The sequence below is a fragment of the Gigantopelta aegis genome, chromosome 6 (genome assembly GCF_016097555.1).
Source record: "Gigantopelta aegis isolate Gae_Host chromosome 6, Gae_host_genome, whole genome shotgun sequence".
NCBI classification, from domain to species: domain Eukaryota; kingdom Metazoa; phylum Mollusca; class Gastropoda; order Neomphalida; family Peltospiridae; genus Gigantopelta; species Gigantopelta aegis.
Genome location: NC_054704.1, coordinates 30,097,411 through 30,120,284, shown reverse-complemented (window position 1 = coordinate 30,120,284; position 22,874 = coordinate 30,097,411). Strand labels below are relative to the sequence as shown.

Sequence of the window (22,874 nt, the reverse complement as noted above, 5' to 3'; positions counted from 1 at the left end):
ACACACCTCCAAAAGGCGAATTAATATATAATTGGCAGTTCAGCGCAACATCATCTGCTTGGCATCTTCCGGCGTGTATGGTACATTTCTGTTGTGTTTAATTTAAAACTAATTAAATAGCGAAAGAAAAAAGCCAACTCAGATGAATTTGAAACAATATATGCGTTGCATTTATTGACTGAAACACAAATTAAAAATGAAAAATACATATATATGTAACCGGAAGTATGTAATATAATCAGAATTTGCAGAACGTAAATAACAAACTAAACCATTGAATGCCGAATAGCACTAAGTATATATATTTTTTTCACATAAAAAATACACAATAGAAACGTTCTAAATAATTTAACACTATCCATTCTTTTAAGAGCAAAAACAAACAGCGTTAATGATTATTAAAAACGAAAAATACATATATAAGTAAGCGAAAGTATGTAATAACATCAAAATTTGCAGAACGTAAATAACAAACTAAAACATTGAATGCCGAATAGCACTTAAAGTTTGTATTTTTTAACATAAAAAATAATTTAACACTATCCATTCTTTTAAGAGCAAAAACAAACAGCCTTAATGATTGGCGTAAACCAAACTGTCCTCAATTATGTCTTATGTAACGAATCTATCCGACAACCAAACAAAGGATCATTTCGTTCCGCTTAGTCGGCGATCTACAATTCTGTAAGTAACACTTGAATCCTCGACAGCCAAGACTAGTCAAGACACACACCGGTAACGATAGCTTAATCAGTTAACACACTTCGAGTTTTGGAAATGCAATATATATTCAATATTTATGGTGGGACAGAAAAATTAATTTGAGATATCGAGGTTTTCGAGTTTTTTTAGTTTTCGTAATCCTTTTATTACTAGTTTGTGTATCAATTAAGGCGCAATTTCTCCACAGCAAGCCGTGGCAATTTTTTTACAAGGTGTTTAATTAGTCTACCTGTAAATTTGATCTACACTCATCTACTTCTATCAGTTTTTTTAAATTGTATCTACAGACGGATATATCTGTTAATGATGTCCTGACGATTCAGTATAATGTAACTCTAAACAGAGGCGGATGCCGGATAACTGTTCAAATGTCAGTCTAGCTCTCTTACCGTCAGAGTACTCGGGCTACTAGACTGGATTGGTGTGATGCGTGTACAAAACGTATGTGGCCAGCCGCAATGAAATAATTGTATATAGTGTATATGCCCAACACGCGCGCGCACAAACCCACGTCGTACATTCATATATCCATCAGAGCCATGTCAGTGTGCCGTGTTCTAATCACAAAAATGTCTTTAAAAATCAAAACTAGAACACGTCAGCAGTTCGTGAAATCCCTGAACATTTCAGTAATTTCATGAAAAGCCTGTTTTGGTTAGGGATTTTATGCAATCCCTAAATTATTTAGTGATGACCAGTAATGACCAGTGATTTTATGAAGTCCATGCATTATTGTTGACAACATGTTCAATGACAGTTTGAGCAGTTCATCCCATACATAACTATGCTTAAACAAATAATAAATAACAAAAAAGTCAAATTACTAGTATTTATTCTACTTGAATCAACTTTTGTTAACATCTCCACAATCTATGACACCACTCAAGTATGAATAGATTATTCAGGAATTAGGAATGTATTTAACAGTATCATATCAAAGAAAGTGATACCTCAAATTATTCCAGCTCGAGATTAAAGAAAAAAAAGACAATGAATTGAATTGATTGAATTGGATTAGTAATTATAAAAATTATTTCGACAAATTATAGCAGCTCAAGATCAAAGAAACTAAGACAATGAACAGGATTAATTATCAAAACATGACACGTGAATTACTTAACAGGTAGACTGGATTAACTGTCAACTGTTTTCATGAAATTAGTGAAATGTTCATTTTAATTTTCAACTTATTTTCGTGCTTATATCCAATTAAGGTTCAAGCACGCTGTCCTGGGCACATACCTCAGCTATCTGGGATGTCTGTCCAGCACAGTGAGTTAGTTGTTGGTTGGTTAGTGTCAGAGAAGAGGATGTAATGGCCTTACACCTACCCATTGCGCCTTAAGAACTCGCTCTGGGTTGGAGCCGGAGAGAGAGAGAGGGAGAGGGAGAGAGGGAGAGGGAGAGGGAGGGGGAGAGGGAGAGAGAGAGAGAGAGAGAGAGAGAGAGAGAGAGAGAGAGAGAGAGAGAGAGAGAGAGAGAGAGAGAGAGAGAGATACACACATACAGACACACAGACAAGATTAGATAAAAATACGCATATGACTGAATTAGACATATAGACAGGATTATATACAAATACGCAGATGATTGAATTAGACATACAGACAGGATTATATACAAATACGCAGATGATTGAATTAGACATACAGAGACACGGACAGAGACATACAGACAGGAGTATATACAAATACACAGATGATTGAGTTAGACATACAGAGACACGGACAGAGACACACAGACAGAATTATATACAAATACACAGATGATTGAGTTAGACATCTAGACAAACCGACAGAGAGACATACAGACAAGATTATATACAAATAAACAGATGATTGAGTTAGACATGCAAACACCCACAGAGAGACACACATTCAAAATTATGTTATACAAATACACAGATGATAAATGCAGTGTATGTATCATATATGACAGACAGACAGGTAAGCATATTCTAGGCAGAGCTGAACTAAGCTCTGTAGGGTTAATGCAGTGTGAAAGATACACTACAGTAACAAAACACTTCAGTGCTAAAAAACCCAAGTACATAGGTTACGTAAAACGGAGTTTCTACACATTAAAAACGAAAAGGTCATAAAGTCAGAAAATACACATATTTACTATACTAATTTAATCAGCCGTTACACGGGCGCGTCACGGCGAGAAGTGACGGGTAAAGTTAAAGTTTGTTTTTGTTTAACGACACCACTAGAGCATATTGTTTATTAATTATCGGCTATTGGATGTCAAACATTTGGTAATTTTGACATATAATCTTAGAGAGGAAACTCGCAACATTTTTTTTCCATTAATAGCAAGGGGTGTGTTATATGCATCATCCCACAGACAGGATAGTACATGCCACGGCCTTTGATATACCACTTGTGATGCACTGGCTGGAACGAGTAATAACCCAATGGGCCCACTGACAGACCGACCACACATCAGGCGAGCGTTTTACCCCTGGGCTACGTCCCGCCCATGACGGACATGTAACTGGGGCAAAGGAAGACATCGAACTACACAACATGGGCTGGAGCATTTCACATTAATGTTTCTATAATTTTAAACCTAGAGTCACATTTCCACAGCCGTCCCGATTCCAGAACAGAATAGGACAGGACAGAACTTTATTACGCTCAGGTCGTTGCACAACGGCATGTGAGGAACATACAATAACACTATTTTACAGTGAAAAGACGGACTTTAGAGGAGATAATAAGATATTGTATAATAATATAACAACCCAAATGTCATTAATCATTATGTAAAAACCCAAATCATTAACATGGCTGTTTCTAGGACAAGCACGTTGTTACTTGATTGGATGCAAGAAAAGTAACCGGATTCAAACGAAATTCATTAACACAATCTGGTGCAGACATTCCACTGGTTTGTTTCTTATATAGAATTACTGAGTGATTTCCTGGTAAACGTCTTCCCAAAATGTGATTCTATCTTCGTCATCTACTGGCCAGCTAATATAGTCTTTTGTTTTAATTACCGCGTATAGTGCTGGGGTAATGTGACGTTGATCCACTTCCTCCAGAAGAATCACCACCAAGAGGTCAAGGTCGCGTTCCTCGTTGTGCTTGTGAGCTAACTGTAATTGAAACTGGCACCATTCTTCCTCCACAAACGTGTTGGATGCCACCAAAATAAATCCGCGACTGCAATGCACTGCTTCTACTATGCAGTCGACCATCGCTTTTCCTAGAGTAAAATCTCGTTGCTGGATACAAAGTTTTAATCCTTTTGTGTCTTCAAGAAACGGAAGCATTTCCTGTGTAATCCACCTAAGATCTTCTTCACTGTAGATAACGTAAATATCGTACATATAGTCTAGGTCTATCTCCTGTTGACGTCTCTGTCTGTGTCCTCGCATATACCAATAATGTTTTAGTGACCAGCGTTTTCGGTAAAACACTGAAATGATAATAGTGAAAAGCACACCAAAAGATGCTGCAGCAACAATAACAAAAGTGGTCATCACCCCGATCAAACATTTCTGTTCTGATAAATGCACGTGAATAAGCTGGACGTCCTGAAGTGACAATGGTGAAGAACATTTGTACGAGTGGTCATACTCTTTGAAAATAGTCCTGTTCGTCTTAAACCAGTTAAGGAACCATAAGAGGTCGCAGGTACAACCAAATGGATTTTGCGCAAGATTAATCTGCTTCAGGCGTTGACGAATGTCTACAGGAAATGAATCTTCTTTTATGTTTCCAATCTTATTGCCCATTAGATACAATTCAGTAAGTGAAGTCATAGAATCAAACGTACCTGGTGGCCACGATTTTATGTAATTCTTGAACAGAGTTAACCACTTCAGCTTTGTTAAATTCTTAGTCAGGACTTTGGGTATAGCACGTAGCCCACAACTGCCCATATCAAGGGATGTTAGCTGATTTATAGGATGAAACAGCTCTTCCATCATCGTGTCGTTAACGTTCGAGAAACGGTTGTAGGACAAGGAGAGGCTCTTTAGATTCACACAACCCCAGAACATGCGTGGACTCACCGTCTCAAACTTAATTCTGTTGCTCTTCAGATTTATCCAAACTACTTCACTGTTGTTGAAGGCAAACTCTTCAATATAGTTAAGTGGCCCACGTAAATCGTGTAGTATTAATATGTGCAGTGAACGAAGCATTGCAAAAGAATTTTTTCGAATAACACTAATAGGATTTGCATTCAACGTCAGTAGTCTAAGGTGTTGCAGACACTCTATATTTGCTCCTTTGAACTCCGCGATCCGGTTATGGGCCAGAATTAGATTTTTCATGTGGGGATTTCTTTTATTGGTGCAAAAATCCGGAACTGTTGAAAGGCTGTTATATTCAAGACTTATGGTTTTAAGATGTGGAGACTGTTCGATAATTACTTGGGATATGTAATTATAGTCCAGATGTATCGTAATTAGCATGGGTACGTGATCAAAGGATGTTTGATTGTATAATGTCAGATTATTCTTGTAAACGCTCATCAAGGTTAATTTTGTAGAGTTCAGAAACTGCACTGCTTCAAAGAGCTGGTCACCAATACCCATACCGTTTAGCGATAAGAAATATACAGGCAGGGTCCAAAGTGACTGTAAAACTCCTTTAAGTGACACAAGGCCGACTGGGTTAAAACTTAAGTCTAAAACGGCAAGTTTTTCAAACCTATCAAAGGAATTAGATGAAATAATCACTATATTGTTAGACACTAAAGCTAAATTTTCAATCTTCAGTCTTGAAATATTCACAAATGTTAGTTGACTAACAGAATGAAGATGATTAAATGAGAAGTTGAGTTCAGTGATGTAGCCAGGAAGTGGAGGAATAAAGGTCAAATTGTCACCGTGTCGTATGCACGACGCGACTGAATGGGAACAAAGGCATAAGTCTTTAGAACAGAATTTCCATATTCGTGAAGGTCTGAATGCATTGGAAACGAACACAAATGCCACAACACAGATAATTGTAGTCGGAAAACCCATTTCTCAGTTATGTCCAGTTTTAAATACGCAAGTTACTGAACAAATGAAAATATTTTCTATTGAAAGACGAGTTATCGTAAATCCGTGATTGATATAATTATACAAGATAACCATATGTCCTCTCGGGCTCTCATAAATAAAGTCTATGAAAACTCACTTCCTCTGTCAAGCATTTAAGGAAATTAAGTCAGACACTACACCATTATCACACTTCCGCCTTGTTATTGTTCGGTTGGATAAGTGATCCTTTGACCAATATGAAGAGAATGCTCTTAGAACAATATGTGGTGCTGTCAGGGGAACCTTACACCACCTTTATAAAGAAACCGATTTCGCATCATTAGAGACAATGTATAAACGACACACATTATGTTTGATGTATAAACTGTCATATAACGTTTTGCCCACTTATTTAATTCTTCAAGTACAATGTCGCGTCACTGAAACCAATCTGTTACTTTTTTATGTAATGCTGATCACTTGAGTACTTCGTTTTGTAACATTAAGCTCTTTGCTAATTCCTTCTTTCCTTCATCACGAAAATTATGCAATAATGCATCTCCTAACAGTCTGTCCAGAGTGCTACGCCATTTATAGAACTATTTACATCTCATCTGTAATATTCTATTATTTGGTTATCTGTGCTTAACCAGCAAAATATAAACATTATTAAAACCACCCATGACTTTATTGAGATCAGTAAATAATTTGAAACTTAACTGGTTCATGTTTCTATCTCCATTCTATTTCTCTGTCACTCGGTTTTCTTTCTAACCTGCAGCTATTGAACTTAATCTCGAATCTTAACTATTTACTTTCGTGTTTAATTATCTACTACGTCTGTTTATCATTTGTCTGTCATTTTGTTCTGTAAGAATAAATTATTAATATATATAGGGAAAGGTCTTAATATATGCATCAGCAGGGGTCGAATTAAAAACATTTTGGGGGACGGCAAGTTTGCCTTCGGTTTAATAACAAAAATTAGGGCACCAAGGCAAGTTGGAGGGGCACGAAGGCAAACGTTTTCTTCAAAAAAAGGGGCACGGAGCCAACTTACTTTCTATCAAGTTTCTGAGACCAAAAAATATGTCACCTTATATTCTTGGACTAATGATTATTTTTGATAGATAATTATATATTATATATGCCCTAATGATGTATTTTCCAAAGTGAATTAATCTTAAATGCCCAAAGTAGCAGATATGCTACATTATTAAAAGTCTATACAAATTTATAAAAATTCAAAAATCAACACGGAAGTGTTCAATGTACACTAACACCTGTAAGTTGAATGAATATGATACTTTTTGGTATTTATTTTGAGTACTTGTGCACTAGAGGGTTAAAATAAATAAATACGTCAAATATGCGGGCACGGTACAAGATTACTTCATCCTTCCTCCCCTGCGCGTGCTGTAACCTCACCGTGGTGCAGGGGTGTAACATTATCTTTGAGAATGGCCAATACAGCACAAATCCCCTTGTTTTCTTCGAGATACAATTGAAATTTTGAGTAAAAGTCAGTATCTATTTGTGATATTTGTATTTTTGCACAGTTCTTTACACTGTTTTTATTTAAATCTTGAATTTTTATATTGATGTTGATAATCACTTTATTTGTTTGCATTACCATAGTTTGGCACCCAATAGCCGATGTATTTTTCGTGCTGGGGTGTCGTTAAACATTCATTCATCCTTCCTGCACCGCCTGTCTACTTCGTAATTCACCCGAATTATTTCGTATACCCTCGGCATAATCCCGAATGTTTTCAAATTCTTTTCAAATCACTGGTATGATTTTGCAAGTAAGGTTTTGATTGGTCGAATGAAAGGTCAACTGGACATGAGCTCCAACGGGCTGCTGTTAGATCCACATGTAATAGTGGAGCTAATTTTAATTAGATTGGTAGGATGGTGCATATAAAAGATCCCTTGCTGTGGGTTTCCTTTCTAAGACTATAATATGTCAAAATTACCAAATGTTTGATATCCAATAGCCAATGACTAATAAATAAATGTGCTCTAAACAAAACAAACTTTAACTTTCATATATGCTTGTGCCTGTCAAACAATCCCGCCGCTATTATTTAAAGAACAAAGCAGGATAGAAATAGCAACAATAGGATTAGCGCCCAGCAAAAAAGTATCCAGTTTCAAGATACATCACCCAATGATTGGTGGTTTTCACACATAAACGTGTGTTAAAGGGACATTCCTGAGTTTGCTGCAATTTTTAAGATGTTATTTACTAACAGAGACTTTTTAACGATTGTAATTAGTGGCTGTATATTAAAAGTGTTTCTGATCGTTCTAATATTTGTACTAGGTTACATTTAATTATATTTCCTAAAATATAGTTTTTTCGTACGTATGAAATTAGTTGAAGACAAAATCCAGTTTGGGCTTCTTACAAATATTAAGACGACCAGAAAGACATTGAGTATACAGACACTGATATTCTAAACAAGAAAATATATTTAATATGTAAGTTTAATCAAAGAAAGAAATGTTTTATTTAACGACGCACTCAACACATTTTATTTACGGTTATATGGCGTCAAACATATGGTTAAGGACCACACAGATAATGAGAGAGGAAACTCGCTGTCGCCACTTCATGGGCTACTCTTTTCGATTAGCAGCAAGAGATCTTGTATATGCACCATCCCACAGACAGGGTAGTACATACCACGGCCTTTGATATACCAGTCGTGGTGCACTGGCTTGAACGAGAAATAGGCCAATGGGTCCACCGACAGGGATCGTGCCTGGACCGACCGCGCATGGAGTGAGCGCTGTACCACTGGGCTACGTCCCGCCCCGTAAGTATAATCGTAGAAATATTGTATTAGTCAAAAACATCTTACAATGCAGCAAACTCAAGAATGTCCCTTTAATAGCTGTCAAATGTTACTACATGACTTAAGGTGTGCTATCTTCACTCTACATGGACTAGTTACTGGAGAAAGTGCTGTAGGTTCTCCATACTAGTGTTTTTACCAACCAAAACATGTGGTATCTGCATGAGTGTGTAGGCTGGTTTCCATATGGATGTTTAAAAATGTTCACGCACCACTTTCTCAACAGTGACTTTTTCTTTCAATTCATTTCATCCATCAATCACTTCAACTGTTTGAGAGGCACTCTTTTATTATACTACCTTAAAAAATGGCAACAAATGATATAGGTTCTCTGGTATCAGCATCTAAGTCCCCGAATTTATTAATTTATTATAATAATATAAGTCAGACAGAACTTTAATGATTATTGCTTTCTCAATCTACTACGTCACAGAAGCAATATTACAGCCTGAAAGGACATTTGCATACAGCAAATGAAAGCAATAATTTCACGTTGCTGTTTACAGTTCTCACCAGTAACTATTCCATGTGGAGTCATGCTACTACTCCCTTATGTCCTTCTAAATCAGCAATGTATTGTGTTTGTTCAGCCAAATGTCCTGTTTTACTTTGAAATGTGGGTGTTTGATAGCTAAGCTTTCACGCAGTTTTCTGTGTATGTTGAGGAACAAAAACGTAATACAATTGCTATGCAGACGCACTTCAGCACAGTGAAACGAGAAGAATGAAAGTGAAGAGTTTTTATGAATCATTCTCATATACCGTGTTTAAATTGTTTTGCCACTGATCATTGCTTGGTGTATTTTCGAAATCGAGATGTTTGTTTATTAGGAAGCAATCCTCATGGTTGACAAAATACAGTGGCAAAGTATATATGCATTATCAAGACACGGAAGCCAAGAATGATAAAAACGGATTCCCAAGACTAAACTGAACATCATTGATCATGGTTCAGATTGCTCTGCAGCACAAGATGATATGGTGAATGAGAGGGAAACTGCTCTAGGTAGCATGGCTATACAATGGCACAGTAATGACTCGAAACTGCGATGTAAGAAAATCATCTGAGAGTATTCACAGTTCCTGTTGAAAAGCTGAATGTGGAGAGTCTGTATGCATCTATGCCAATTTGTCTGCTGCAATAGGGCAAGACAGTGGTGATACATAACCTCTGCAGTAAATGCCAAGAAATCTGCTTTCTATTGTTTCGATTGCCAAAAATCTTCAACAAACATATTCAGATCTCATTAATATATACGTTTAACTAGCTTTCGTAATTCTCTCTTGTCTCTACCCTTGTGTAATATAATCAAAAACTTCACACAGAAAAGGAATTGTTTAGGTTTTTTTGGTAGCCATTTTGAAATAAGTGGGCGAGGTGTAAAGTGAGACTAATATTGACAAAGGAAGGCATCGAAATACTTAGCGAGAAACGTGGTCTGGGCCCTGTTAGGTACCGTCCAGGGCATTTCACATTGTTTCTATGCTTTTAAAAGTGGGGTGTAGTCAGATTTCAACAGCTGTCTTGCTTCTGACAACCCAAATCTCATTAACCATTTAATGGGTAATTTCCTGGTAAAGATCTTCCCAAAATGTGACGCTATCTTCGTCATCTTCCGGCCAGCTAATGTAGTCTTTTGTCTCGAGTACAGCGTACAGTGCTGGGGTAATGTGACGTTGATCCACTTCCTCCAGAAGAATCACCATCAAGAGGTCAAGGTCGCGTTCCTCGTTGTGCTTGTGAGCTAACTGTAATTGAAACTGGCACCATTCGTCCTCCACAAACGTGTTGGATGCCACCAAAATAAACCCGCGACTGCAATGCACTGCTTCTACTATACAGTCGACCATCGCTTTTCCTGGACTAAAATCTCGTTGCTGGATACAAAGTTTTAATCCTTTAGTGTCTTCAAGAAAGGGAAGCATTTCCTGTGTAATCCACCCAAGATCTTCTTCACTGTAGATAACGTAAATATCGTACATATAGTCTAGGTCTATCTCCTGTTGACGTCTCTGTCTGTGTCCTCGCATATACAAATAATGTTTCAATGACCAGCGTTTTCGGTAAACCACTGAAATAATAATAGTGAGAAGCACACCAGAAGATGCTGCAGCAACAATAACAAAAGTGGCCATCACCCCAATTAAACATTTCTGTTCTGATAAGTGAATATCGTTGAGCTGGACAGTCTGAACTGATAACGGTGAAGAACATTTGTACCAGCGGTCAAGCTGTTTGAAAATTGTCCTGTTCGTCTTATACCAGTTAAGGAACCACAAGAGGTCGCAGGTACAAGCAAATGGATTTTCTGCTAGATTAATGGACTTCAAACGATGACGAAGCTCTGCTGGAAATGCATCTTCCTCTATGTTTGTAATCCTGTTACCCATTAGACACAATTCAGTAAGTGAAGTCAGAGAGTTAAACGTACCCGGTGGCCACGATTTTATGTAATTTTTGAACAACGTTAGCCACTTCAGTTTGGTCAAGTTCTTAGTCACGACTTTTGGTATACTCCGGATGTTACAATTCCCCATTGCAAGTGATATTAGTCCTTTTAAAGGGTTAAACAATTTCTCCATCATTGAGTCACTGACATAACTGAAACTGTTGTAGGACATGGACAGGTGCTTTAGATTCACACAACCCCAGAACATACGAGGGCTCATTGAACTCATAATTAGTTTATTGTTCCTTAAATCAATCCAAACAAGTTCACTGTTGTTGAAGGCGAAGTGTTCAATATGCATCAGTGGTCCATTTAAATTCTTTAGTATCAACAGCTGTAGTGATCGAAGCATTACAAAGGCATTTGTTCGAAAACCTCTAATAGGATTTGAATCCAGCGACAGTAGTTTGAGGTGTTTCAGACACTTTAGATTTTCTCCTTCAAACTCGGCGATCTGGTTATGGTCCAGATATAGATGTGTGACAAGGGGATTAGTATCCATTGTACAAAAGTCCGGAACTCTTAAAAGTCTGTTACGTGTAAGACTTATAGTTTTGAGAGACGGGGAATAGTCAGCAATAAACCGTGATATTAAATTGAAGTCCAGATATACCGTTTTTAGCTTAGATAAGTGCTTAAATGACGTTTGATTGTACAATGAAAGATTATTACTGTGAACGCGAATCAACGTTAATTTTGTAGAGTTCAGAAATTGGACCGCTTCATACAGCTGGTCACCAAGGCCCATACCGTTCAGCGACAAGAAATTTACAGGCGATGTCCAAAGTGATTGCAAAAATCCTTTCAGTGATTCAAGGCCGACTGGGTTTAAACTTAAGTCTAAAAATCCAAGTTGTTTAAACTTATCAAAGGAATTAGATGAAATAATCACTATGTTGTTGGATATTAAAGTTAAGTTTTTAATTTTCAGTGTGGAAATATTCAGAAATGTATGTCGACTTACATAATGTAGATTGTTAAACGAAAAGTTGAGTCTGGTGATGTAGCCTGGAAGTGGTGGAATGTAGGTCACACTGTCACCGTGTCCTGTGCAGAAAGCAGTTGAACGGGAACAAACGCACAAGTCTTTATAACAAAATTTCTGTATGTATGATAGTCTGAATGCACCAGAAATGAACACAAATGACAAAACACAGAGGGTTGTCAATGGAAAACCCATTTCACAGTAAATATCCAGTTTACAGTTTAAGAATAAATGAAAACATTACAGATAAAGAATAAATGAAATGTTTCTATTTCATTCCAATTCTCGTAAATTAATATTTATGAAGAAGATAAACATATGTCCTCTCTTTGAACACTCACTTCCTTTGTAAAGTGTTTAAGGAAACAACGTAAGACACTATACCATTATCACATTTCCGCCTTGTTATTGTTCGGCTGGAGAAGTGATCATTTGACTGATATGAAATTAATGCAATTATAGACATCCGAGTTTATATTTTGTGATGTAGTGTCAAAATTCTGAGATGATTCAAGCACCCTATATTTGCCCCTTCAAACTCTTCGATCTCATTAAAGTCCAGAAATAAACTGGTTAGAAGGGGGTTAGAGTCTTTGGTGCAAAGCCTATTATAATTAAAACTTATGGTTTTGAGAGATAGCGAATGGTCAGTAATCATTTGAGATATAACATTGTTGTCCAGCGCTACTTTATTTAGCGTGGGCAGGTACTTGAATGGTGTCTAACTGTACAGTATTAGTCCATTGTTTTCCAGGTGAATCTCCATTAATGTTGTAGAGTTGAGAAACGCAATAACTCCATACAACATGTTGCCAAGATTCATCTGTTCTAACGATAATAAATTTACGGGTAGTGTCCAAAGTGATTGCATAACTCCTTTTAACGATTCAAGGCTGACCGGATTTGAGCTTAAATCTAGATGTTTAAGATATTTGAGATCATCAAAGGATTTAGGTGAAATGACGGTAATGTTAGAAACTAAAGCTAGATTTTGAATCTTTAGCCTGGAAATATTGAGAAATGTTTGTTGACTTACAGAATGTAAATTATTAAATGAGAAGTTGAGTTCGCTACTGTGGCCGTGGAGTGGTGAAATGTAGGTCAGGTTATTATCGTGCCCTGTGCACCAAGCGGCTGAACTACTACAAACGCACACGTTTGTGTAACAGAATTTCCATATGTGTGATGGTTTGAATGCACTGGAAATGAACACAAATGACACAACACAGAGAACTGTACAATATACATAATAATATCCAGCTTCGTTTAAATGTAATAGAATGTCTGTGTGTGTGAAAGTCTGTATGCCCTGGAAATCATTGAACACAAATAACGGTCACTGGAAAATAGTGGTGTAACAATACATCGAACTATCGATATACTGCGATAGTCAGTGCCTCAATAGCAATGCATCGATAGTTAATTCAACTATCGATAACTATCGCAATTATTGCCTCAACTATCGATAGTTTCGAAAGTATGCATAGTGAAATATGGTCTACGACCAACGCATGATTTTACTAACTAGTGACATTATTACAAATAACTAAGTACAAAGACAGCATACAAACATATGTACATAAGCACGCACACTCACACAAACACACACACATACATGCATACATACATACATACATGCATACATGTACATACTTTCGAATAACAAACAGAATTTCAATGAAGCTTGTTCACTTTTATGTAGTGCTTTAAAACCTAGGAGATATTCAAAACGGTTTTTAAGAAAAAATTAAATCTGAAACTGTTCGAGAATTAGAAAATCCCCTTAGCGCAACTGAAGATTATAAACCATACACACTTCAGCATAACCAACCACCTCAAATAGGAACTGGCTCCTCTACTACTTGTGACAAAACCAGGTGTAGACTTCACAAATTACTTAAAACACAGTGGACTTTCAAAAGTCAACAGACCAAAATTGAATATCAAATTCTGACAGACATGAACTGTGATTTAAAAAAAATGTAGTATATCTAATCACCTGTATTTGATGTAAAAAAAACCCAGTATGTAGGACAAACGCAAAACCAACTGAGAATTAGAGCAGTTTGTCACTAGTATGATATTCGGCATGAAGTTGACACCGCTGTCGCCAATTACTTCAATCTACCTGACCATTCGTTAGATGAAAATTTTGAAATAATTCCAATCGAACAACACCTGATACTCGTACTTGGTTCGAAAGACGAAACAGACCTCTTGAGACTTAAACGAGAGGCCTTCTGGATTCATACACATTACAGACAAAACAGCCATTTGGGATCAATGTTGAATCTGGTAAAGCCGCAGATAAAATAATTTTCCCAATAATTTACAGTCGACGTAGCGTTGATATTGGTAAACTTATGAATGTTGAATTTTTAAATCTGCAAACTGTTATGAAAAACCCTATATCAGCACGTCCGGTTATTGCATACAGAAAAAATCCAAGTCTCAAGAATATCTTAGTCTCCACACGACTACCCGCCGTCTAAGCCTGCGTCTAAGCCTCTAAACCAGTCCATTTTTTAGCGGTTTTTGTTTGTTATTCCTTTTTCTAACAATCTTCTAAAAACAAATACATCATATTCGGCTGATAAACAAAACATAGTACTAGCCAAATAAATTTAAAACAAGACTGACTGAAAAACTGTTATATTTTGTATATTACAACGGTCAATTTAAAATCAGTTTCGAATCCCTGGGGCAAAATTAGAAAATAATAAATGTTTTTAGTTTTTAAAAAATTCCTGAGCCAGTGCGTTCATTCATTCTTAAATACATACATACATACATACATACACACACACACACACACACACACACACACACACACACATGAATGCCTCAATAGCTCAGAACGTATCGTGGCAAGTCTGCAAGTTGCAGGCGTTTCGGTGCCATCGACCGCGTAGCGTGTAGGCCCCATGCATATGGTCGAGTAAAAGAGCATTCTGTTTTAAGGATGACTCGATCGCTCAGAACATATCGTGGTAAGTCTGCAAGTTGCGGGCGATTCAGTACCACAGGTTCGAGTCCCAGCAACGGTATAAGACAATTTGTGAGGTCGGAAAGGATTCAATTATCCCCTGCGCCAGTGCGTTAATATCTATGTATATAATAGTTAAACCCGACATACAAGCAAGATACAGATACTGATACATCAATACATACATACCCACACATACATACACACACATTCATACATACATACATACACACACATTCATACATGTAATACACACACATTCATACATACATACACACACATTCATACATGTAATACACACACATTCATACATGTAATACACACACATTCATACATACATACACACACATTCATACATGTAATACACACACATTCATACATGTAATACACACACATTCATACATGTAATACACACACATTCATACATACATACATACACACACATTCATACATGTAATACACACACATTCATACATACATACATACACACACATTCATACATGTAATACACACACATTCATACATGTAATACACACACATTCATACATACATACACACACATTCATACATGTAATACACACACATTCATACATACATACACACACATTCATACATGTAATACACACACATTCATACATACATACACACACATTCATACATGTAATACACACACATTCATACATACATACATACATACATATTGTAAGACTGAGGTTAATAGTTTTGCGAAATATCTATTCATATTACTGTTATCAAGCGATTTAACAATTCACAATACTATTGCAATACTATTGCAATAGTATTTTATCTATCGCAATATTATTGCAATAGTAAAACTGACCGCAATAGTCACCCCTACTGGAAAACCTATTTCTCACCTGCTCAGTCATCTACCCTGTCTTAAGCAATAAACATTTGAGTTCACATACTGTCAGTAGTGTCGAAATGACCCCAACATTAGAGCTATCAATACTACGATGTATATAAATTTGACAGTGTTTGGTTTTGTTATCTGGGCAATGAATACAAGTTTATTTAATCCCATATCACTGTTAAAGGGACATTCCTGTGTTTGCCGCAATGTTTTAAGATGTTATCGACTAATAAAATATTTCTACGATTAAACTTACATATTAAATATATTTTCTTGTTTAGAATATTAGTGGCTGCATATTAAACGTGTTTCTGATCGTTCTAATATTTGTACTAGGTTAATTTTCATTATATTTCCTAAAAAATATGTTTTCGTACGTACGAAATTATTTGAAGACAAAATCCATTTTGGGCTTCTTACAAATATTAAGACGACCAGAAACACATTGAATATACAGACACTAATATTCTAAACAAGAAAATATATTTAATATGTAAGTTTAATCGTAAAAATATTTTATTAGTCGGAAACATTTTACAATGCAGCGAACTCGGGAATGTCCCTTTAAATAGCTTGTGCTTGAAACATGTTTGAGTATCTACAAAACTCAGTAAAACAATTTTAAGCGAAACCAGGGGTGTTGTAAAAATATCGTTATATCGAAAATATGCGATTCCACTTTGCTGGCTTAATACAGTCAGCTTGATCTTGGCAGTATCTACTGTACATTGTTCGGAATAGAGTTGGAATAAAAGGTAGCACTGAGAAAAAATATGTTACGGCCTATAATTCATAATTTACACGATTTAAATTAATTTCTTTATACGTGGTGATTGACTTGTTATATCATACAACTGATTCTTAAATATGTAATATATCTAGGCAGTGTGAAATTAGACATTAATAGTAATTTATTTTTATTTTTTAAAATAACATGTGCTGAAACTGGAAATCCTATCTTGTAAAGACTTTGATCTTTTAAAATGCCGAGTTAAACATGTGTCCACAGAGGGCGATCAGTCCAATGCGGACTCGGATGTTGGGCTTCCTCGATATTTTTGGTGAAACAATTACGTTTTTGCTTGTATAAGCTGAATGTTGTTTATCGAGGCCAACAAACTACACCATAGATCCGTACCAGATATTACAGCAGCTCCCATTAGGTTACACCCCGACCCCTTTTATACTAGATATATTCAACCTTCCCGACTTTCTATACGAAATAATATTTTATTGAATTATTAGTTTTAAAACTAAAAAAGAAAACACGAACTGAAAATATGCAATACTGCTTTTTTAAACTTTAAAATTACATATTCTAAATATATGACAAAACATTGTATGAATTAAGGTACGGTTGACGATAATGAGTTGTGAGTATCAATCGAAGCAGTCCCACCCTCAACCGAACGTTAAAAGCTTAGTGAAACGCGATATTTCTAATTTGGTTTTGATACAATCTAATTAAAATTAGCTCCACTGGTTAATTACTATTACCTGTGGATCTAACAGCACCCCGTTGGAGCTCATGTCCAGTTGACCTTTCATTCGACCAATCAAAACCTTACTTGCAAAACCACGCCAGTAATTTGATGATGATGATAACTAGTTTAACGTGCCCATATACCACTAGGGTTTCGAACACGCCCATCCCGAGTCCGACCTCCGATAATATCGGTGGCCTGACTTGGGATGGGGTGGGTGCGGGGTGGGTGGAGGGGGTAGTGTTGAAAATGGGCAGAATTTTGAAAATAGCAGTTAGTAAAAAGTTAATAGAATAAATTTTTAAAAAATAAAAAATTACAAGCCAAAAATAAATAAGAGAAAGAAGAGAGGATTGGACTATTTAATAATATTTTTAAAAAAAAGTAATTTCGATATAAAATTTTGGCCTCGTTAAGGCCGTTAGGGTGTGTCGGTTGGCCTACGGCGAACCGATGAGCGGAGAACCGACAAAGGCGGGGATGAAGTGCTTCCATCTCTGGTCGGCGAGGATGGTTATGACACTCCGGTAGTCGTTGCCGAAAAGGGCCTTGACGATCCTGTGGATGGTGTGGCTATCCATCTCTCTAACCAGGACCGCTTGTCGGTAGACTCCTTCTCGGCGCTGAGTTAGTACCAACCCCGTCTTGTCGGCTGTAGTTTTGATGGTGTGTAGCTCGTAAGCGCTTCCATCAGGCAGTTGTTTTAGCTCTGGTGTCACTAGTCCGCCCATCAGTGATGCCGGATCCGAGGTGTCCCCCTGCACGAACTTCAGGAAGCCGGACCTGATTTTCCCGATCTGAACTTTCCAGACGGCTTCCGAGTCGGAGGGGGACGGTGCGGGTGTTGGAGGAGGCCGGGCCTTGTCCGTTTGGTCGCTCGGCTGAGCGACGGCCTTCCTCTTTCCAAGGGCGGCTGATCGGGCCGGTGACTTTACGACTGGCAGTACCGGGGATACCGGCCAGTTCTGTCTGGGCCACGTAGTGGTCGGCGATGGAGGGCCTTTACGGGGCGTCTCACACACCGCGGTGTTGAGTCTGTCCCTCTCGGTGGTCGACGGTTCCGGCGTAGCTGGTTTCCTCGACTCAAGCTGGGCTGGGGGCGGCGTCGCAGAAGGGACCGCCGCTGGCGGTTGAGCCGCCAGTTTTGGTCCCCCACCCCGTGCCGTTCCTGGCGCGCTTTTCCTCTTCCTCCATCTCCTCTTCTTCTGTACAATCGCGTCGCCGTACATCAAAGTCACGGAAGCCCGTGACCCTGTGTACGTGACGCGATACTCAAGTAGCTTCTCGTAACTCAGTAAGAGTCCCCCCAGGTGTGTGGGGGGGGGGGGGGGGGGGGAGGGTAACTCGAGAGTACATGGCGAGACGTCTGTCCTCATCGCAAGTTAGCTTGGAAGTCCAATGATTTGAAAAGAATTTGAAAACATTCGGGATTATGCCGAGGGTATACGAAATGATTCGGGTGAATTACGAAGTATGCCGAAAACTAATTTCAATATAAAATTTTATATAAAATTCGTTTCAAGACGAAAAACCCCAACCCAATCTGTTTACACTAGTATACAATCCAGAGTTTATTACTGCACTCCCCCCCCCCCTCCCCCTCCGCATAAATAGTCTCGCCCGAATAACGCAATAAAAGGTGTAATTTGTCGATATTTAAATTGTTATTTATAGATGAAATGTCACCTGGACATGGGAGTCAACGCAATGTTGTTAGATCTATTGGTAGACCAGTAGAGCCAATTTTAATCAGATTGTTTTTGATAGGGACCATACACATATATTCGAGGCGTGGTCAGGAGGTCAACAGACCGTGGTCGCTAGCGAGACTAGTTTTTTTTTAGGCTCACATTAAGCCTAGATCACATTATACGACGCGACTCAACTGGACGGTCGCGTCGCGTCGTGGGCCACGATCGCTGACCCATCGGTCGTGTCTGAAATCCGTTCACACTATACGACGCGACTCAACTCAACTGGGCCCAACAAGACACTAGAGGACTCAGACTGCCGTAGTTGATATGATGATGTTAAAACGACATCGCCTAGAGTGGCATGGTACATGTGAATGGTGTTTTGTTATACATTATTGATGCCAGTCCCCAGCGACAATTCATTTACACATGTATCTGTATCTGTTTCAAATCGAAATAATGTACAATTTACATTGTGTGTGTGTGTGTGTGAGAGAGAGAGAGAGAGAGAGAGAGAGAGAGAGAGAGAGAGAGAGAGAGAGAGAGAGAGAGAGAGAGAGAGAGACTGAGACAGACAGAGACAGAGACAGAGACAGAGGAAGGGAGAGAGAGAGACAGAGAGGAAGGGAGAGAGAGAGAGAGAGAGAGAAAGAGACAGAGAGGGAGAGAGAGAGAAAGCGAGAGAGAGGAAGGAAGGAAGAGAGAGAGAGAGAGAGAGAGAGAGAGAGAGAGAGAGAGAGAGAGAGAGAGAGAGAGAGAGAGAGGGGGGGGGGGGGGGGGGGGGGGGGGGAGGGATGGGAGAGAGAGTCGGTCCCAGGCACCTGAAGTGAGTGGCAGGAATCTGACAATAATAGGAGGGACAATTAATATATTACTGGCACATCCAATTGTTGACATCTTCTGACAGGACTAATTTTCTTCTGATCATGCAGACCAGTGATGTATTTCATTCATGAGACAATACAGTACTTTTAAAATGCTTTAAATTCACCACTCGAGATATATCCAAGTATTAAGAACCTGCAACTATTCACTAGCAGTAAAAAGTATTTTTAAAAGCCCCCTTTCAGACGACCTCCTCCCATAATCGTGTGACCTTCTGTAACGCTAAGGCCACTACTCGAAAATTATGTAACATTCAAAACATAACCTCTCCCAAAAGACATATTTTCACTAATATTATAAGATTTTGTATTTATATTTGTTTGTTAATAATACCACTGAATAGAAAATCATCAGTTATAAAACACAACAGCAATGATTCGCTGCATTTTCATTTATAAATAAATATGCTAAAATTATTTTTAAAACATGATATATAACTCTTGACAAACACCTCCTCCATTCCCATGTTTCGTAACACCCCATGAAATCCCTTCCCCTCCCGACTAGAATGTTACATTGCCTAATTCATGAACGGACCCTTGTACGAGGGTCCACTTAATCTGAGAGATGAGACTACGGAATAAGTAACGAGTTACACATAACATGACTTACGGTATTTAAATACATATATATAATTAATATATATTTATTACGTGACCTGCCATTTAATAGCTGCCTTCTCCCTCAGATGCTTTCTGTTTATTAGCAATGTTCTGGAATAAGAAGGTTCCACCCAGAGTCCGAGGAGAGTATTTGTAGGGGGGTGGGGTGGGGGGGGGGGGGGGGGGGGGGGGGGGATTACATTTGATGGAAATCTGGGGGCTATAGAGAATTTGAAGCATGCTCCCTCCACAAAAGTTTGACTTTCAGGCGTTCTAGTACAACATTCTCAGCCAGAGAAAAATAACGGGGGAAATGCGGGCGCGTTCTGCACCCATATAACATCTTCTTTTCAAATCTGATGGTTTCGAAAAATGACAACATGAAATATATATTTATCAGAATTCCGTTATGGTTTCCATGGACGCTTAAAATAATGTTTTAATAATACTGTTCAACACGGCTTAAATACCAACCTCAATAGGCCTAAAATGTTATATCTTTAGAAAATGTATAAAAAGCAGTACAGTCCACTATACGACTCCTCTGGTGACCGCAATTACAGACAGAACAAATGTTGCGAACCATTCTGAATTGTGTTCTTCAGTTTAGAAGAAAAATAAATCTCACATCCCATGCTAATCAATGGCAAAAATTGTTTGTTTACATCACCCAGCCTGTTTTCATAGTTATTCAGGTGATGCTACAGACTGCGAAGGGGTCTATTCCTCTGTCTAGAATAATTCCGCCATTGTAACTTTTATGTCACATGATGATATGTAGATATTCCATTGGATACCGGTAGACATCAGTTGTATAGCGTCGTGTAAACCGTTCACACTACACGACGGACAGTCGCGTCGCGTCGTAGACCCCGTTCACACTATACGACGGCCGTCGTTTGCGACTGAACATGTTCGGTCGTGTCAAATGCAGTCGGGCCGACTGAAAATCAGTCGCCGACGGCTGATTTTTCAATACACACTACACGACGCGACTGAACCGTTGAGTTGAGTTGCGTCGCGTCGTATAATGTGATATAGGCTTTAGATGCATGTCATTTGATAGAAGACGAATTGCAACAGTCAAACTGTCGGCGAGCGCTCGACCGCCTGAACACGCCCCTGCTGTATAAATTCTGGAAATGCCACAATCAATGGAATAACTGATAGCAGCTCGTGCAGGTGACTTGTGTTTGATCAATATGCTCCGTTTCAGTTTGTTAACGTCCTTTCACGAGTACGAGTGATAAGACTTGTTTCACCGTTAATCACACAGACTCCCAGTCCCCCCTCCAATCACACCTCTTTTCCCCACCGCCTGTTAAATTGACTCACACAGTGTGTCCCACCAATGTAGAAGCCACCAATGTAGAAGCCCCCAATATAAAATCATAACAAAGCGAGCTCTTATGGTCCTCGGATCGGAGAGTCTGTATTTGTTAATTTATGGTTAGGGTGAGGGTGAGGGTGAGGGTGAGGGTGAGGGTTAGGGTGAGGGTTAGGGTTAGGGTTAGGAGAGGGGGAACCGGGCGGAAATTTTTGTGAGTGTGTGTGTGTGTGTGTGTGTGTGTGTGTGTGCGCGAGTCTGGCTATGTGTGTATGTGTGTGTCTGTGCGTGCGTGCGTGTGGAGGGGTCTTCAATTTGCAAACCTAATGCCATAAATTTGTCAAACATTAAGTTACTTTGACACTTCCTGTTCTTCATTAAGTGATGTCCTTTATAGATTGTAGACAGAGTGTTTCACGCCAGGCTGTAAGTTAAGGAGAGTAGAACGCGTCACCAAAAAGACCAAAAGGTAAAGATAGTTTTCAGGTAATGTCAGAAGAGGGTATCTTTCCTACTCTTGAATAAGAGGTCAGAATGTGTCAAAATGATAACACCACATGACAGACAATGCTGATGACCTTGAACTATGGTGCCACTATAATAGTCAAAAAAAAGAGAATATACTGAAGTTAAGTAAGCAATATTGCATATTTTCATTTCGTAGTTTTTCGAGTTTTAAAATTAATAATTCAATAAAATATTATTTTGTATAGAAGGTAGTGAAGGCTGGATATACCCAATATAAAATGGGTATCGTGAAAAACCCTAAACCGGACTACGCCATAAACCTGTCTATTTACATATGTCTTGTTTTTAAGGAATATGCATACGATTGAACCCTGACATCAAAATACTTGAATTAAGAAAACCTTCCCAAAAACAAAGTACACAAATGAGGAAAAGACAAGCAGACTATTTCTTACACATAGGGAAATGTATACACAACAGCCATTTTGCACTGTACGCACTATATTAAATGGTGTTTAATATTAAATAAACCTAAATAAACGGGT

At 38.3% G+C, this 22,874-nt stretch overlaps 2 protein-coding genes across 2 annotated transcripts; both read right to left on the bottom strand.

Annotated features, from left to right (window-relative positions):
- Window positions 1-3,097: 3,097 nt before the first annotated feature.
- On the bottom strand, window positions 3,098-6,318 carry LOC121374479 (toll-like receptor 3). The gene has a single exon (XM_041501576.1). It carries the CDS (start codon window positions 5,708-5,710, stop codon window positions 3,638-3,640), a length of 2,073 nt encoding a protein of 690 aa, XP_041357510.1. The 5' UTR covers window positions 5,711-6,318; the 3' UTR covers window positions 3,098-3,637.
- Window positions 6,319-8,897: 2,579 nt separating this feature from the next.
- On the bottom strand, window positions 8,898-11,526 carry LOC121374477 (toll-like receptor 1). Its single transcript, XM_041501575.1, has one exon. The coding sequence runs from the start codon at window positions 11,524-11,526 to the stop codon at window positions 10,132-10,134; it is 1,395 nt and encodes a 464-aa protein (XP_041357509.1). The 3' UTR covers window positions 8,898-10,131.
- Window positions 11,527-22,874: the final 11,348 nt, after the last annotated feature.